General features: G+C 34.3%; 1 protein-coding gene across 8 annotated transcripts in view; it reads left to right on the top strand.

Annotated features, from left to right (window-relative positions):
• Positions 1-19,754, top strand: part of SLC35F5 (solute carrier family 35 member F5) — a 129,754-nt gene that overhangs the window by 27,049 nt on the left and 82,951 nt on the right. For 6 of the 8 annotated variants that reach the window (XM_073807776.1, XM_019931910.3, XM_073807774.1 and 3 more), the window contains 5 exons: positions 2,306-2,465; positions 7,040-7,130; positions 10,473-10,627; positions 11,147-11,233; positions 14,390-18,382. In XM_073807776.1, coding sequence (XP_073663877.1) covers positions 2,306-2,465; positions 7,040-7,130; positions 10,473-10,627; positions 11,147-11,222 — 482 coding nt within the window. In that variant the 3' untranslated portion in view covers positions 11,223-11,233; positions 14,390-18,382. Of the gene's footprint in view, positions 1-2,305; positions 2,466-7,039; positions 7,131-10,472; positions 10,628-11,146; positions 11,234-14,389; positions 18,383-19,754 lie in introns of those variants that run through there. The other 2 variants (XM_073807777.1, XM_073807778.1) reach the window with 2 other exon arrangements.

Raw genomic sequence — 19,754 nt, 5'->3', positions numbered from 1 at the left:
CAGACTCCTTTGCTGCTTCTGCTGGAGCAATTCTGCTTTGTTGGTTTTTTAGCATTATAATTTAATTTGTAGAAATGATTTTTCTGCTAAAAATAGTTTGTATATCTTCACCTAAAAATGAACAAAAATAAAACCTTTGAAAAGCTGCTAGACTGGGTGATCACTCAAGTTCCTTTCAAGTAGAGAATTCAATAAGTATACTTTAAATATGAAGATAATTTTAATGATGTCTTATTTTAAAGTCATAGAAAATTCCATCTGGAATGCATTAAAATGTTAATGTTTTACAGTGTTCTTTTTTAAGATTGGCAGCTTTCAAGAAAAATTGCTTATTTACTCTTATTGGAGAGTAGTAACAGACATATAACTTGGTTAATCTTCATATGTGCCATGATATGGAAAGCAATATGAATTTGACATGGGCTTTAGAATAGATAGGATTGGGGAAGTAGTCGTTAGGGTTGGGACGTGGAGGGTTCTTTCGGCACTGGGATGTGAGCAGAGCATAGCAGGGAACAGTGAGTAGATCCATTGTGCTGGAGTGTTCACTTTAGGGAAGAGCAGAAGTGCATGTGGCTGCCTTCTGGAGGGTCTAGAGAACAGGTGAAGTGATTTGGATCTTTTATCTCTAGATCCAAAAGTTGTTACTAAATATGGGTTTTCATAGGTTTCATAGTTCAGGGAACAGAAAAGAGATTTGGTTCTTGATAATGCCAAATTTTGCTGTTTTAATTAGAACAGCTTTTTAATACTATACAAGCCTTCTGTACGTGTGTTGTTTTGTTCCTTTTTATTTTTATCACTAGGTGACTTAAGTTGGGTTTCCTAGAAGCAGGGTATGAGACGGGGATTTGGTGCGGGAGATCCATTGAAGGGGTGCTCTGCAGGAAAGACTGGCAAGGGCGTGAGAGGAGCAGAATAGAGAAGGGGAGAGACCCACGCGATCTCTGGTACAGTTGAGGCGTGGCCCAGCTCATTGCAGGTCCCTGGGCAGGGAGCACAGTGGGAGCAGGTAATGTGTCTACGCACTCCTCAGAGCTGTCCTGGCCTAGAGCCATTAGGATTTGGCTGCGCAGGGTGTGGAGTGGGGAGGGGTGGGAACTTCTGGGGAAAGGCAGACTTGGTTGCTGTCCAAGACAGTCCTTCAGAGAAGGCAGGTCTTGTGAGTCTTCAGCAGCAGATGAGAGTAGGTGCTCCAGCCCTATTAAGATTTAACTAGGCATCCTAAATACTAGTTTATTATTTAGCAGCAGATATAAAATACATACCTACTGTAATTTAATTTTCTTTTAGGAAAGCTCTATAGTTACCTCTGGATCTCATAGTGGAATTGTGGTGTTAAACTATATACAAAGTCCAATAAAAACTACTATAAGATTATAATATTTTTTTCTTTACATTGACATGTTGTAGTCTTATATAAGCTTACGTTTCTATAATAATAATAGCTAGCCTTTATTAACTGTTTACTCCATGCCATGTACTGTGTTGTATTTTATGTTTGTCTAATCTTCCTAGTAACCTAATTAAATATTGTTTTACACTTATAGATTGGAAAACTGAGGTTTATAAGAGGTTGAGCATCTTGCCTAAAGTTTGCCTAAAGATTACAGTACTAGTGAATGGTAGAGCTGGGATTGGAACCCAGGGCAATCAGACGGCAGAGCACACACTTAACCACTAAATATTATAGCCTTCCTTTACACATAGTCCATGCTTAGTTCATACTTGAATAGCTATTGGCGTATGTGTGTAATCTCACAGACTAGCTTATGAGCTCTTGGGAAGGCGGGAAGCAAAAATTTTATCTTTTTAGGGGACCCTCCTCCATTATTCCTAGCATAGCACGGGTGCTTTAAACATAAATATGATTCGAATCAGAGAGTAAACCGTCTAGTTCCTCTTAATAATTTAGGCTGAATACACACACACATACACGCACCAGTTATTCCTTTAAGTTCTAGGACACTACATTATTATAATCTAAGATTAGCAACCCTTCTTTCTGAATTGTTCTAAGTGGTTTGTTCTGCAGTAGTTGCTCCATGCAGTGGGATAGTTGAACCTTGAAGACTCAGTGATCACCAGTTGCTTGATAAAGTTTTTTCTTGTGTTGATCTCTCCATAAGACTTACTTAAAAACAAAAGTAACAGGAAAAAAAAAAAAAGTAACAGAAATTTCAGTTAAGGAAACCTGTTGAAGCCCTTTGTGCAAAATCTAACGTTTTCTTATTGTAGAGTTATAAGTTTGGAAAATTGAAATAAATCACAGTTACTAACTTTTCTCTCTTCTATACATGTTTAGGTTTTGTAGGTCTCTTTAATCTGCTGCTCTTATGGCCAGGTTTCTTTTTACTTCATTATACTGGATTTGAGGACTTTGAGTTTCCCAATAAAGTAGTATTAATGTGCATTATCATTAATGGCCTTATTGGAACAGTGCTCTCAGAGTTCCTGTGGTTGTGGTATGTACTGTTTATTACCCTATGGTTTATTAGTTATGAGTTTACTGACTTTTGGCTAGTTTAAGCATTTCTATTTCTTCTGTCTTCTGATGGCCCCTCCTGTGCACCTTCCCACCCCACACACTTATAGCTTAATACAGTAACCCCATTAGAGCAGGAACTGTGTTTTGTTTTTTTAATTTCTGTGTACCCATTGCATAGAGTAGTGGCTTGCACATAGAAGGAGCTCGTGAATTTTGCTGAACGAATAAATGAATATGAATGATCTGAATTTATAGAATGTTTTAGAAAGTAGAGTGTTATGCTAATTAAAGGCATCATTATCTAATGGACAGTCACACTTAGGAGATGTGTATCCCAGGTATGAATACATGAATTCTAAGTGAGAATCTGGGGACTTTGCTTATTCAGGAGACTTTGGAATGTCTGTTTGGTTGCTCATAGACTTTTTTGTTTTGTTTATTCTCAGGACTTTTCATATGAGTGAGGCAGATATATAAACCCTAAGCTCCAATTAACTTGAGATTTTAACGTAGTTTGATATGTTGTAATATCAACTATGTTGATATATGATAATAATCTTAAAATAGTTTGACAGCAGTATCATATATGGAGTTTAAGAAAACTTCAAATAGAGAGCTTAATACTTACTCCTGTTTCCATCTAATATGAACTTAAAAAGAAACACAAATTGTACCTAAACTCCTAAATGTATTTTATTATATACCATTTAAGACTACTGACTAGTTTTCCCTTGCAAAAGACTGCAACAAAAATAGCCTTTTCCATCAAGTCTTCCTTAATGCTCTGCCTACATTTCTCTCCCCTCTCCAATTAAGGAAATATCTCTATTTTCTTGATATCCTCTGTACTCACTCCCTTTCGTGTAGTACTTAAAGATTTACTTTGTATGTAGTAATTTGTGTAATTAAATTCCTTTGCTGATCTAAAACTCTTTGATATCAAAATCTGCTCATTTTGTACAAATTATTTGAGGTGCTCGTTTTTTTTTAACCAAAAAGAATTATATATTTTATTTTATATATTAATATATACCATATGTCTCATTCTTTTGTTCTATCATTTCTCTTGCCTCTTTCCACTCTTGGTTCTGGGCAGATGAAACTGCTTACTGGTAGTGTTTTGATTGAACTTAGTTGCACCATAAGGAATTGTTGATCTTAAACCATTTTTGATGGCAGTTTCATAGGGTTCAACCCGGTGAACCATATGCTTTAAACAATTATGCACTCACTGTATTTTAACAGAAGTTTGTATTCCCTACTTTTCTAAGTTTAGCTTAGATTAGAAAATTTCAAAGCAAAGAGTTTTTACATATTTGAAAGAAGTAATTTTTAAAAATTTTTGGATATTAGACAAGAGAAAGGTTTAGTATGGTTCGTATTACATTGAGACTCATAATGAACATGGACTATACCACAAATTTACAAATACTAAAATTCTCATTCTTTATCGAGAGAGTTATTTTTAATAAATATATACACTAGAGTTTCATTATGTCAGCAGATTTTAATGTAGGCTTTGGGGTTGAATGAATATGAGTTGTGTCATATGTAATCTCTCTGTTATGTGAGCTTTCCTGAGTTTGCTCCCTTGGAAAATTTTATAGTTAAATAATAAATAACATGTTTTGAAATATTTTTATTCTTTTTGTATTTAACTTTTTTTAAATTAAGAGAGTAATCCATACAAAAGTGTACAAAATGGATTACAATGAAAAGGTAATCTCCCTTCTGCCCCACATTTTCATTTCTTTTCCCCAGAGGCAACCACTATTAACTTCTAAGCCTTCTGCAAAATTGTCTGTATATACAGAAGTGTGTTATCAGTCTCTTAATCCTCCCCACTCCAATTTGTTTTATTTTTAACATGCAAACTATGGATATCATTCTATACACAAATTACTGTCTTGTAAATCTTTACATATCAGCCACTAGATTCATTTTTTTAAAGCCTATGTAGTACTCTAATCTGTTATGCTCCAATCTATTATGTAACGTAATGCATAGAACATAATGTGTTTTACCAGTTCCTTCTTGAGAGACATTTTAGTTTGTAGTCTTCTGCTTTGTAAATAATATGGCATTGAACATCCTCATATATGTTTTTGCATATACATGTAAGTATTCTATAGGATAAATACTGAAAAGACTGAATCAAACGTGTAGACTTTTTTTTTTTTGCGGTACGCAGGCCTTTCACTGTTGTGGGTTCTCCCGCTGCGCAGCACAGGCTCCGGACACGCAGGCCCAGCGGCCATGGCTCACAGGCCCAGCCGCTCCGCGGCACGTGGGATCCTCCCGGACCGGGGCACGAACCCGTGTCCCCTGCATCGGCAGGCAGACTGTCAACCACTGCGCCACCAGGAAAGCCCCAAACGTGTAGACTTTTGATTTTGAGAGAATTGCAAAGTTATTCTCTACAGAAGGAACACAATGTATATTTCCAACTGTGTATATGAGTGTTTATTGTTGACTAAACTGGACACTCAAGATCATATATTATGATCAAAGCTATGTTTATCCTTACCTGGGGTGGATTTTGCAGGACCTCAAAAGTTTATTTTTCAGATATACTTCTACACTCAAGCATTTAAGAGTACTTATGGTTACAATTCAAAAGCAGTAAGTTAATCATTAATGAAACAAACTTCATATCCCTTCAATTCTAGGTGTTGTTGGTAATTCAAAACAGTTATAAGGAGCATATCTATGTATTTTATACCTTTTTAGATCATTAAAAATAGTTAAATCAGAAGTCATAATCTTTGCGTGTATGATGATTTCTTTCTAGGAAGGCAAGATTATTGTATGTTTAACTATAAATAGACAACAAACTTCAGCATATATAATCAGGTGCTGAGTAGTATACTAAAGATTTAGAAGTGCAGTTGTGAATTTTTTGGAAATTAAAGATGTGTACTTGTCACTCATTGTTCATTGGAAAAAAAATTTTTTAAGTGCACTGTTAACTCCATATATTGTACTGCTAGTATAGATGTGAGATTATCCACCTAGTCCTCTGTCTTAGCATTTCCTGGAGCATGTTGAATGAATAATAGATCAAATGGGGAATTCCCTGGTGGTCTGGTGGTTAGGACTCTGCGCTTCCACTGCAGGGGGCACAGGTTCGATCCCTGGTTATGGAACTAAGATCCTGCGTGCCGCGTGCCTCGGCCAAAAAATAAATAAGTAAATTAATTAATTAAAAAAAATAAATCAGATGTATTCAGCCATCAGCTAAATTGGGAAAAGCTGGTATAAGTCAAACAGGGTTTTTAATACTTCATCTCAGACTCAGTGTGATTCTACTTTGCATTATAAATCTCTAAGAACATATACTGCATTAAAAAAAAAAACAAGAGAATTCCCTGGTGGTCCAGTGGTTAGGACTCAGCGCTTTCCCTGTGGGGGCCCCGGTTTGATTCCTGGTCCTGCAACTAAGATCCCGCCTGCAAGTCTTGCAGTGTGGCCAATAAATAAATTAATTAATTAATTTAAAATTTTTTTAATTTAAAAAAATGATATTTGATCCCTGAACCCTCTTTTCACAGATCAGCTCATGAATAGTGGACTAGCGCTTGAGTTTTCTTTACCACATCAATAAGAACTAATTGTCCAGCAATTGTCCAGCCTCTGGTGAATACTTCAAGTGACACTTTATCAAGAGATAGCCTCTTTTATTGTAGGACAGCATTGTTAATCTTAACATATACTGAGCTAGAATTTACTTGCCTATAATTTCCATGGGTCTGTAGTCCTAATTATATACATTATGGTTTTATCTTGGCCTATAATTCATTTTCTTCTTATATACCCAAATATCTATTCAATATAATGCTTTCCTTCACTTTTTTCCTTCAACTATATAAAATTATATGCAATTGATCTGTCAAAATTTGATACCAACATTGATAGTTCAAGGTGAAAATAAAATGAAGAGCTTAGGTTTTGTTAGGACAATTGTTAGAAAAATGAAAAACAACAAGGAAATATCCCTGAAAAATACTCAAGTTCTTTTTTTCCGATATTAAGCCAAATCAAAAGAGCAGCACACATCTAAAGACTACTTTAATTTTTAATGAGGGTGAGATATTTTTGCTTTAATGACAGACCCACCTGTTGGCTTATCACTTTGTTAAAGTCTGTGTTATGAGGTATTGTCCTGAAATTTTAATATAGCTGTTTCCTTTGTTAGCTGAGTATCATTATCACAAAACTATAACAACTCTTTTGACAGTTTTATTAAAAATGTTAATAAAATATAAGCTATACATCAAAAGTTGAATAACGTCTGTAAGCAGATCTAGAAAATAGCATAAAGTCTTTTGAAATTTGTATACTTATATATTGGATTTTTAATATTTGAAGATAAACTGTAAGAATGATCTTAGTAACTTTATTTTTCATTATGTCTTAGTCCATCCTGAGCTTTTATTTTTGCTCCTGATCTCTCTTGCCTATGTTGTAAGATAGATAGTTTCTGATCATTGTTTTTCTTTGGTTCTTTTACTTTTTTGATATGGAAATGTATATTTTCTTTTTTCTTTTTAGGGGCTGCTTTCTTACCTCATCACTGATAGGCACACTTGCACTAAGCCTTACAATACCTCTGTCCATAATAGCTGACATGTGTATGCAAAAGGTAAGGCAAACTATTTATTAGATATTTTAAGTGTATTATTAAAACAGAGCTAATGAAAGGTAAGGAATGTGACTAAATTTTAAAGACGACCATGAATAATACTTGATGCCTTCTCTTCCAAGCTGTTTTACTACAAAGAGATATAAAAAGTACCAAAGAAATGGGTAATGTGTTGCATTTTTTAGCCTTTCAATATTTTTCCTTAATTTCTAAATTAAGGGCAGTGTCTTTATATATAGTTCTCCAGTTTTGGAGCTGATTATGTTCCAGATGTTCTTTGGTGAGTCAGTGGTATGGAATAGGGGATATAGTTTAATCATATAAATAGTAGTGTTTTGATTTCTAACATAGACTCCAAAGGTTTCTTAACACTATGTTAATACTCCCATAGATGTGAGCGGCACAGGAATAACGTCGTTTCTCAGTGATTGCTCATTTCTGTCTGGACTCACCAAGGCGGGTGCTCCTTTCCTCGTCTGTGAAGTCCTGGTCTGAATGTGAAGGTTCTTTTGATAAATGCTGGCCGTGATAACATTGCAGAAAAGAGAATTGGGGTGGAGAGTCCCTCCCAGCAGCCCAAAGGGAGAAGTTTCTTTAGTGCTTCTAGGGGTACTAGGGAGAAAAAGATGTGCCACTGGCTCACACTAAAAGATGTGGAGCCTTTTATCACTCAGTTTAATATTTGTAAGCTTTTAATGACAATATTAAGTAACAAAACAATGTGTGTGTGTGGTTTGGTTTAATATAGTTCGAAGAAGAAATACTTGAAAGCCCAAAGACTTATAATGCGTAGAAGTTAAAATCAGATTTTTATTTTTCTTTAGATCTTCATGCAGTTTTTAGGATAAAGGCAAAATACTCTCAGTGATATGTATCCTCTTTATTTAAAAAAACAATTCTGTGGTATTTAATTTTGTTTTCTGGTTCAATAAATTCTAATTTATCTGTCATGGTTAAGAATGGAAATTTTTGTAATTGAGAATTACTTATCTTACATATACCATGCATTTTCAAAAAATGTGAATATTATAAAATATATGTAACACTAAAGTCATGCATCATTAAATCCTTTTATAGATTTAAATAATATCCAGGTCTTTCCATATCTCAGGGTCATAATCTTGAATATCAACCAAAATTATTCTAGTGAAACTAGGGAAGTGCTGCTTATTAGAGGATTTTGGTAGATTGCTGTGTAAATGAACTTTACCATACTGATACTTTGAAAACATCAGCTTTTTTGCAGATTTGAAAAATAAAAATTGAAGGTTAATTTTACTTTTGAATTTTTTAAAAAGAACTGTAACAGCGGATTTAATTTGATTAAATGATTATGTCATTTGTTCAAATATTTTAAGATGAAGGCAAAACACAAGGGAAAAATGTATGTATATATAATAGATTAGAAAAACATACCAACAGTCATTTCTTGATTGTCTTTGCGTCAAGATTAGGGAATCAGTTAAATGAGTAGGCTGGGCCTTTGGTGGGAATTGAGGGCAGGAAGATACCTTCTGGTAAAAGTAGCAGGGTATGCCCCAGACCTGTAATAGAAACATGGTAGGAGAAACCTACTTTCCTGGGTTTTTTTTTGTTCTAATATCCAAGCATATTTATATATAATTTCTGAAATTTTAGCATTTATCAACTTTATTTATTGAGCTTAAAATGTATATTTTTTAACCTATTGGTATTTGGTATAATAGGAAGCATCCCTGATTGTTTTCAGGTTTATATTCAGATATATTCAGGAGTTAGACTCTTTTTGTTTACTTAGGCAGTTTTCATTGTTAATAAATGTCTTCATTAAAAAAAATTGTCTTCATAGCTTGTTGGAAATCAAATTAAAAGTTTTTTTCAATTATTCAGCAGCATATAAATAGCTGCATTGTTAAAAGTGAACTTTGCCTTTAAAAGTCATCTAGAGTTTTACTTACCTTTATAAAGTTTGCTTTTTTCAGTTCTAAAATAGGGTTTTTAGTTGAATATTCATGAAATCATTCTATCAACTATATCTGCATTTTTAACTCTCATTAGTCAGAAGTTCTTTATACTGTTTCCTTTCTTCGGTCATTTAAGTTCATCATGGTTTTTCTAGATTATTAAATATTCTGGCAAATATTCCAAGAATATGTTATACCAATACTTTGATAACAGTGTGAAGGCTTTTTAGTACTTACTGCTGGGTGTTCTTATCCTGACTCAGCCTGTGTGTGTGTACCACACAAGCAGGACGTGCATGTTAAAAGTTGTCAGTGGTTTTTCTTGTGTTACGCATTATGAGTCCCTCATAAAAGAAACCATTATTCTCACAAAACCCCTTTACTCTGAGTAATGGGTGGTATGAAATGGAATAGTATATGTTTTCCACAAGAGGGAGTCTTGCCTTTGATTCTCAGCCTCATTTTTTTAATGCTTAGAGAGGGCAAGCAATTTTTCTTCCCTATTTTGAAGATAGGAGTTACTGTTTTTGTCATTATTTTGAAAGCAAACCACCAGTGTGTTGCAGCTGAGTCTCAATAGTTAATCAGTGCAGGCTCTTTTTAGCAATTGTTTTTGATCCTTAGTTGAATCTAGATGGTAAAGGAAAGAATGATTTTTTTTTTTGTTTTGGTAACTTTATGGTGTCTCATTTTTAATTTTCTTGACGACCCTGATAAAATGATGGATTGGAGGGTCAGGCTTGGCAATCTGAGGGCTCCTCACCCCTGAAAGTATTTCTCTTTGTAATCTTTATTTTACTTAGTTATGATTTCCTTTTGAAAATTTCTGTTTCATTTGTCACTAGATAATCAAGCTATATATTTCATCAATAAAATGTTTGCAAAAGTTTTACTTGAGTTTCATCTGTTTTTAGTACTGTCTTAAGAACCATAACATAACACAACATATCATAGCAATAGCATAACCTAGTTTTTCAAAAGTGGGAGTTTTTAAAAATGACTTCAGGAACTAAAGGGGAAGAATCAACTTGAGAACAGGCAGTAATCAGTAAAGAAAATATGGGCAATGTGATGTGTAAGGCAAATGCTTAAAATTTCATAATTCTGTTTCTTATGTACTATGCCTGTACTTATTAGTGAAAAGCATGCTTTCCTTTAGGCTATTTTCCAAGCAAGAAGTATTTTTGTTGGTAATTTAAGCAAGTGGTTAATATGTTGAAGTCCTGAATCCTTATATTTAATAATAACATACTTAAAATGTTGTCAAAGATTAGTATTATTTTCTTGGTGTTTTACTTTATTCCTGCAAGTTATCATAAGTGGAAAACTTACGTTAAAGGGAAAATTGTCTTAATGGTAATTGTGGGTGTTTTGTTTTTCTTCTGTCTCTTATTTTTAGGTGCAGTTTTCTTGGTTATTTTTTGCAGGCGCTATCCCTGTATTTTTTTCATTTTTTATTGTAACTCTCCTGTGCCATTATAATAATTGGGATCCTGTGATGGTGGGAATCAGAAGAATTTTTGCCTTTATATGCAGAAAACATCGAATTCAGAGGTAGGTTAAGTTCTAATACAGATTTTTTAAAAATAATGTTTACTAAGTAAATTAGGAATCATATTATGCTGGCCTAGCTTTTTAGAGATTCTGTGAAGAATTTTTAAAAGATTATAATTTTATATGTACAGTGCCAGATAAAAGAATTTTTCAGACCCTTCAGGTGATAAGATAGTTTCTTCCCAACTGCTTTTTTTTAAAAAAAAAAAAATGTTTTGATTCACAGGTACAACCAAAGTGCTTACTGCTTTGCTAAAACAAATTTAAATGTAGAAAACATTTGTTTGTTTGAAAAAAATTCATAATAAAATATGATAACATTGCCTCCATTTTTTTTCAATTTCTTTCTTTTTAAGAGAGAGAAACCTTTATACATTCTACTCTAAAAAGAATTTGGGACAATTTGTTGGGGAATCTTGACCTTGTCTTAGGTCTGACCTCAAGCCTCAGCCAGTGGAGTAGATCATTTTTAAGGGTTCCTTAGGTCTAAAGCTTTCCTAACTATTGTCTTTTTTTAAGGGTTCCAGAAGACAGCGAACAGTGTGAGAGTCTCATTCCTATGCACGGTGTTTCTCAGGAGGATGGAGCTAGTTAGCTGTAGTCCAGGTTTGTATGTTAGCTGACAGTAGTATTGAATAAGGTTCTTATTCTTGTATTGCTCAAATACAGAATCGATTTTCCATTATTAGTTGTTTGAGAGGCAATACAGCTTAGAGGCTAAGGGAGTCCAATTCTGGAGTCAAACTTCATGGGTTCCAATTCCAGCTTCTCTATGTACTAGCTCTGTGACTTTATGCAACGTTCTTAACCTCACTGTGCCTCAGCTTTCTTATCTGTAAAATGGGGTTGCAGTAGAACCTCCCTCACAAAGTTGTTAGAAGAATTAAATACTTGGTAAGTTTAAAACACATACAATACAGTACCTGAGTCAAATTAAGTGATTCCCAAGTTTTGTTGGTCTGTTTGCTTTTTGAAAAGGAAGAAGTAAAATTGTATTCAGTTGTAGATTGCATGATTATATTTAGAAATTCTAAGGAATTAGCAAAAAAAGTTACTAGAATAATTGAGTTTAGCAAGATCACATATACAGTGTCAATATAAAAAAATCTTCCTATTATTTCTATATGTAGCAATGAGCAATAATTAAATGAAGTTAAGAAAAATTCCATAAACAATGAACTTTTAAAAATACCTACAAGTACATTTAACAAACATTGTACAAGACTTGTAGATGGAAAACTAAAAAATAATTCAGAGAAAAATTAGAGATATGAGTAAATGGAGAGATATAATAATGTGTTCATGGGTTGAATGACTCAACCCATTAAGATGTACTATTAAAAAGCCAGTTATCCCTAAACTGATCTATACATTGAGTGCAATCCCAGTCAATATTCTAACGAGCTTTCTTGTGGAAATTGCCAAGATGGTCCTAAAATAAGGCAATTAAAAATTTTTTATCTATTTTTTAAAATTAAATTATACTTGAACTACAACGCTGTTAGATCCAGGTACAAAACATTGTGATTTGCTATTTCTATATTCTACAAAATAATCACAAGTGATTCCAAGTTTTTTGGGGTTTTTTTTGCGGTACGCGGGCCTCTCACTGCTGTGGCCTCTCCTGTCGCGGAGCACAGGCTCCGGATGCGCAGGCCCAGTGGCCACGGCTCACGGGCCCAGCCGCTCCATGGCATGTGGGATCTTCCCGGACTGGGGCACGAACCCGCGTCCCCTGCATCAGCAGACGGACTCTCAACCACTGCGCCATCAGGGAAGCCTGTGATTCCAAGTTTTAACTATTACTTATATTCATGCTAATGGTCATCATTTTACTTAATGATACACTTTAGAAAAATATTTTTTTCTGAGTATAAAATTAAGAAAAAATGTAATACTTCAGCGTATATCCAGTCTCTTCTCCATGTATGTGTGTGTGTTTACCACAACTCGCACAATATATATCCTGATTCTCTGACTATACTTTTCACTTAACAATGTTTTGAGAACATTTCCACATTTTTTTTTAATTTTAAGAAATAGTATCTTGTATATTTCTTACATGACAGAAAGAGTACGTGATAATTTATGTTTCTCTTAATGAGTCCTTGAAATATATCCACCGTATATCTTTGGTAGGTAGGAAAGCAATTATTTATTTAGAGCAAGAGATCACAATAAATTACTGAAATTCTGGAAATTCTTGTCCCTTTCTTCTGAGATAACTTTAGACGATTTATATTGAAATGTTTCTTGATTACACCTGGGCTTCCCCTCTTCACCTAGAACATTGAACAACTCCTGTCAACTCCTTGCACTCACATTGGCCATGAAGCTTAAGTTTATCTTCATGGTAAATTCACCTCTAACCCAAGGCTATTTGTCTTGGTTTTATGTTTTTCTTTGATTGGTCTTTTTTTATTCTAGTTTTTCCTCTTAGGATGGTTATATATGCACATAGTTTGAAGAATTAGAGTTGTACAATTCTTATTGTACAATGCAGCTATCCCCTGCCCTGCACTGCCTATCCTGCTTTCATTCTTTTCCCACCCTGAGGAGTCTCTTTAAACTCTTCATTGATTTGTTTCGTATTTTCCTCTCCATCTAAGTACCATGCTTATACTTCTATTTCTTGATTTCTCAGTTTCAGGCCTCTTCAGCTGGTTTTCCCACTATGGCACATGAGGACAGGTTACTTTCAGTTTCCCCCTCCTCTGCTCCCACCGCACTTGCCTGCCTTCCAGCCCTGTATCATTCCTACCTCCTCATCATCCCAGGATATTTATCCTGTGATTTTGAATAGATGTGTAATCAGTGTTTACATTGTTATGCCTATATAAATGTTACTTTTACCTGAGCCATGTAGGATTGTGCCTGGCATTTCCCCAGTCCAGAGACCCTCTGTTACTACTCTTTTTGGAGAATAAACCTCAGATCTTCTCCTGGGATAGAGAAGAGGCACTTGACCAGCTGTGAAACGTGAGGGGCAGGCATCTGAGTGTCTGACTGCTTTTTCTATAAACTTTGTACCAATCTGCCTACTTTTAGTTGTTTCTTCACCCCTCCTTACAGAGGCATCTGGTTGTATTTCTTCATTGCTAGCTAAGAGTTGGCTGCTCTTTTCTTGTCTCTGTTCTTCTCTATGTCCATGTGGTTTATACTTTTTTTAAAAAATCCCTTTATTATCTTTTTACTGAGGTTTTGGGGACAGAGTAGAACTATGTATATTTTGCTCTTTTAAAATTGTTTTAATTTTTAAAATTAAAAAAATGCAAATAGTTATTCTTTAAAGCTTTTTAATGCTATAATTTATACATTTTCCCTCCCTAGTATGCTGTGCATTATTCCCATACTCACACTCATACCCACCCTCACCCAGATATTTTTGGAAGTGAGAGCTGGATAAAGAGGAGATAGTGAAGACTGAAGAAGATGGACTACAATAGAGTAGAATAAAGTAGGGCAGGTTGGGCAGCAGTCTTTGTCTTGACAGGGGTAATGGTGGAATGTACCTTGAATAAAACTGTTATTATGTGATCTTAAATTAGTATTGGATGTCAGCCTTTGACATTGCTGTAGAACTCACTTTCATGAGTTCTTAGAACTCACCTCAAGTTCTGGTATCCAGTTATTAAGTATATAGGCTGTGTTTGATATATATTCCAATGGTAAAATAATTTTCTTTTTAAAATATAAACTATAGAAATTAAAGCTATGACAGTTGTAATCTAATGATGATCCCGTGTTTGTTTTTATTTTTAGCTTGATAATGGAACAATATACGGTGAAGAGACAATCTCTGGCAAGTTTTTGTAGAAAAATGTTTCAGTGCCTAGTCTGAAAAATAACAGTTTCAGTTCTTTGGAACTCTAAAACATATTTTCCTCTTGTCCGTTTTCTTCATTTTCATAATGAAGTACTTTGCTATGTAGCTGTGTACATATCACTACAGTTATAGGAAGTTTCAGTCTACAGTCCATCTAAAGGACCAACCTGCCTTACACATCTCAAGGAATTCAGCTGATGAAATAATTTGGACTAATCAAGGGATAAAATTTTAATGTTCTGGAGACTTTATTTTCACATATTATTTGTTAAATGCTGGACTATATTATGAAAATGTTTTCAAGAAATCATTTTAAGTATATAGATTGGTGTTTCTTACAGGTAAAATGCTAAAATAAGCTGCCTATAATAGGTACGGATTATATTTTTGAGTTTTGTAGAATATTACAAATTAACAACACGAAAAATGTTTAATTTATGCAGCAAATATATTCACACAAATTTGGTAGGACTTTAGAAAGAATCGATATTTGAGAAAAGATCTGGTTCACTTACACTACATATACTGTATTATCCTTTCATAGCATTAGGTGCCTTCTACTTTAAATCTGTGACAAACCATGACAAATTTTTAAAGGAGAAGTATCATTGTAAAATGAAGAATCATGTACTTCTAAAGACTGTATTGCTGTAAGTTTAATTGATAAAGCTCTGCTTATTTAGAGTTTTGAAGAAATATCCTCTCTTCAATTAAACATTTTCATAATGGAATGATGTAAATTGAAGTGATAAAGAGTATTATTAAAATAAAATGTTTATATATATGTGTGTGTATTATAGATCTATCAATTGGTTTCTGATTTTTTCCACATATAAATGTGCCAAATTATCCTAGAACTGGATGCCTCTTCTTTAAATAATTTTAGTTTTCCTAAATAAATTTTTATGGTTAAAAACCAAAGAAGGAAGTCAAGAAGAAATTCTACTTTAAAAATTACGTTTGGAGATTTCCTTTACCAAGTTTAAATTAAATATAAATACTCCTGATTTTAACTTTTAAACTTAGGTCTTATATGTCCTTATTGTGCAGCAGCTCCTGGACTCTACTCACTGTAGCCCTCAGAGGATGAATGTATGTCTCAGGATTCATCCAGGCTTTTGATTAAATAGAACGTATTTCCTTCTCAAGTTTTGTGAGATTAGTTCCTTTCTCTTCAAAATTTCTTCACACATCTGTTTTTTAAAAATTCCCTTTGCAATATTTAGCTTCAGTTCGTCTTATTCACGTTCTTAAAATTTGCTTCGATGTTACCGTAAGTCTAAAATGAAGTTTAGCCATCTTTCTGCTTGTCCTGAGATTTTATATTATATTAATTTAAAAGATTGTTGATAACATTAGATTTTAAAAATAGATGTTATCCTATTTGGTGCCACCAATAAATCTTAAACCGAAAAGAATCCTGATTTTGTGAGCTTGGCACAGGTTAAAGGCATGTAAAGAATGTGGACCTCGAAGAAATTTTCTCTTGAAAAGAACTAATGAAGTACATTTCAGTTACTCAAAGACTAAGTTTGGTTGACGTTCCCTATCTGTATACCCCTCTACTTCATGTTTTTGCTGTTTTGACAGTTCGCCAGTACCTTTCCGCAGTTTACGGGATGAAATAGTTGAAACAGTGTCGGTGAAATTCAAGCTTTAAATTTTTCTGTAAATATGGTAGGAAAAGAGGTTGAACTTAGAATTTTTTGATTGTCCATGTGCTCTATGTTCACATGTCATACAGATCATGTGTTGTCACTCAGGATTCCAGAAGTAGTCAGCCTTGTTAACATACTGGATAAATCTTGAGGAGGTCTTCCACTAGGCTATGCTTTTTGTCAAAGAACCTCTTTAGAAGGAAGCAAAATTACATTGGTTAGCTGAAAGTAGGGATTACTGCTGCTTTGCCAACTTACATATTGTTTTTTCTCCCAGGTTATATTTATCTAAATGATTTTGGTATTTGAATACTGTAGCCACGGCAAGTGAGCAGTTGAAGACTTCTTTTCTGCACCTTGTAGTTAAGGGTTCACCTTCTCAGAAAATTAAGTTATGGTAGATTACTTTCATTCTGTGATTACCTAGAAGTCTAAGTATCAGGGCCCTAGGGTCACAGCAACCACACTGCAGGCCTTTGGAAATGTTGGGAGAGGTTACACTCAAGTAACTGCTAATGTCCTTCATCTCTGTTGGAACAGTGTTGGCCTGTGATTATATTTTTCTGAATCTAAAGACCCAAATAGGGATTTCTAAAACCTTGTTTCAGTCTTCTACTTTTCTTCCCATACATAATTTAAATTCCATTATTGTATAACGTTTCAAATTATGACCTTGATGAAAGGGAGTCTGCTGTTTTGTCAGAAACACTTTCAGTTAGATGAACATCAGAATCTCTACTAAAACAAAACTGAAAAATGAGGCAGCCTTAAAAGTGCTTAGATGAACGCTTTTTGAAGCTCAGAAAAGCCATTAGATATACGTAAGACATTCCGTTAAATAAATTTTGATTTTTAAAAAGTTGATATATTGACTTCTGTCAGCCTGACTTAATTAATTCCTTAAATTAAACTGATTTTCCCACTGGCAGCCAGCGAATAAAATTAATTGTTTCTATAGAAGTGAGCTCACAAGGTTAAATGAATGTTCTCAAAGGTATACAGTCTTATTTCTGGAAGAATGCTCATGCCCGCTTCACAGTGAATCATGCAGAACCAATTTGGGGTTGCAAGGTGTGACTTCTCTGGAAGCCAAGGGTTTTCATAAGGCAGTTTGGTAAGATCTGTAGCACTAATCCTCAGTGTGCTGGTTGAAGAAACAAAATATCTCTAAAGAAAGATAAAGTAGGAAGTAATTTTAAAATATATTTCCCAGAATCATATCAGCAAATAAATGAAATGTCATTTTTATTTTAAGCAATTCTAGTTGTTAGAATCCTGCCTCATTTCTCCCTACTTTCCTTTTGAAATATTCTCTATTACTAAATAATATTATAGGAAGAATTCAAAGAATTAAGAGATGACTGTTACCTCTGACATCTGCAAATTTAACTTATACAGCTAACATAATTGTGTGCTGATTTTGTTTCTTCGATGGTGACAGGGCATATATGAGATTCTCAGTCTATAGAGTTTGAAGGTAGGGTTCTATTTTATTACATCATGTACCAAAAATTCCATTTGGCTAAATTGAGGTACATTTTTTTACATAGACTTGCAATTTTTAGATGCCCCACATTTGCTTTTTTATACTATCAGCCTCATCCATCTGTAGAAAAACTAATAGTACAGTATTTCGTAGTCTGTCCTGTATATGTACATAGGAAACTTCCCTTTAAATATTAAGAGCCTTTTAAAAACTGGGGACAGAAAAGGAGTTCATTATAAATCCAAAGCAAATAATGACCATTGGGAATTTATTGTTATAGTAACATGAAGCTTTTTTGTTTTGCCATTAGGCGTCAAGAGGACATGATAATTGAAATCTTTATTTTAACTTTAACTCTTATTATAATGATTACCTTATTTTCATTCTGATTTTTTGATTTTCTAAAAAAAATTGTGTTTTATATATCTTAGGAACTAAGCATCATTTTTAATGTCATTGCATTTAAAAAACAAGACTTTCCTATAAAACTTCCTATATGATAACTATACATACTAGAATGGCAACTAATGAAATCATTGACAAAAATTTAAGGAAAAATTACATATGAAAAGGAATTAGTATTCTCCGGTTAGGCATACTTGCCGAAATGCTAAAGTGAAACAGCAAAATATCCAATGAGAACATTTTGAATTTTTGGTAACATGAATTATTTTATTTTTCATTTGGGGGTTTGGAGTGGAGAAGCACTCAGATGAAGACAGCATTTCCTTCTTGATATTTTAAAGTTGGAAAAGAAAACCTTCCAAATGGAAACTTTTAACAAGGTACTTCATTAAATTCTTAGTTTTTAATTTAATTTTACATGTGGTTTCTTTCTTAAGAGCTACTTTTATTAACTTTAACTTAGATCCTTGTATGCTAAACATTCAGTATATCCCTACTTAGTTTTCCTATACCTAGTTTTAATTATGGCAAGTAATACTAAAGTCAGTCAGGCAAGGGTATTTGTCAATTTCAGTGGATCTCTATAAGGCAGGCAGAAGATTTTTGTTTCAAGTCTTATTTATTTGGGACATAAGATGAAAACAGTTCTTCAGAATCTTACTGGCAATATTTGTTTATTCAGAATAGCTCTCACTTTTTTTTTTCTTATGAAAAAATTCAATGTCAAGCAGTTAGACCGTAACATCAAAAGCAAAATTTTGTTGAAGGCCATCCCTGTCATAATATTCAGGGATAAGGGGTAATACACTAAGTTCTTCTGACATCTGCAGTAGCTCAGTGTAGAATTATATGTATTTTAATACGTACGCTCCAGGTAAGGCTTCCAAGAGGCAACATGCTAAAGAGCAGTGGCTCTCAAACTTGAGGGCCCACCAGCATCATTTGGAGGGCTTGCTGGGCCCACCCCAGAGTTTCTCATTCAGAAGGGCTGGGCAACGCCTGCGAATCTGCATTCCTAACAAGTTTCCAGGTAATGCCCCTGCTGCTGGTCCTAGGACTGCGCTTTGTGAATCATTACCCTCAGGAAGAGCAGTGACTTCGAAGTTGGAATTTCCCTGTTCTCCATTAGTGGATTTACTGGGGGGCAGGAGGGGGGGCAGGTATTTAATCCAGGTAGGCCTACATTTCCTTAGCTGTAAAATGGAGGTTAATGCTACCTACCTGGGACTGTGAGAATTGAGGTAGTAAAGTTGGAAGTGCCCAGTCCTACATGCCTGGGGGCCTTGATAAATGCTGATTCCCTTGTTCCATCCTCCCCTTCCTATTCTCAAATGGAAAGGGAGGAACTAAACGCCTTCTAAGTTCCTGTCACCTCTCAAATTCTGTGATTCTAAAAGTTCTCTAGTTCAAGAGACAATGCCAAACACTGTATGTGTGTTTGGTGCTTTACAGAGAGTGGTGTGGTGGTAACAGTGAGATTGCATAGACCATAGTTTCGCTTCTGCTTTCATTACAGCTTAGCATCCAGACTCTGTAAAGAAGTTTTCAGTGAGATTTTAAAGCAGCATTGAAGAAATTATATTTGAATTCATGACAGTTTCTGGAGGCTGAGTGTATCAGATAAATCGGCATGCTTTTCTCAACGACTGGCCTTATTAGAGTCTCCACTATGTTGCCTCCTATAATGCATGCTCAAATGTGTAGTTTTCATTACCTGCGTGATTTTCAGACAGCATTAAATAAGCTGCAAAA

The sequence above is a fragment of the Tursiops truncatus genome, chromosome 7 (assembly GCF_011762595.2).
Source record: "Tursiops truncatus isolate mTurTru1 chromosome 7, mTurTru1.mat.Y, whole genome shotgun sequence".
Taxonomy (NCBI): domain Eukaryota; kingdom Metazoa; phylum Chordata; class Mammalia; order Artiodactyla; family Delphinidae; genus Tursiops; species Tursiops truncatus.
The sequence above is the reverse complement of the archived record's forward strand: the minus strand, read 5'-3'. Positions and strand labels throughout refer to the sequence as shown.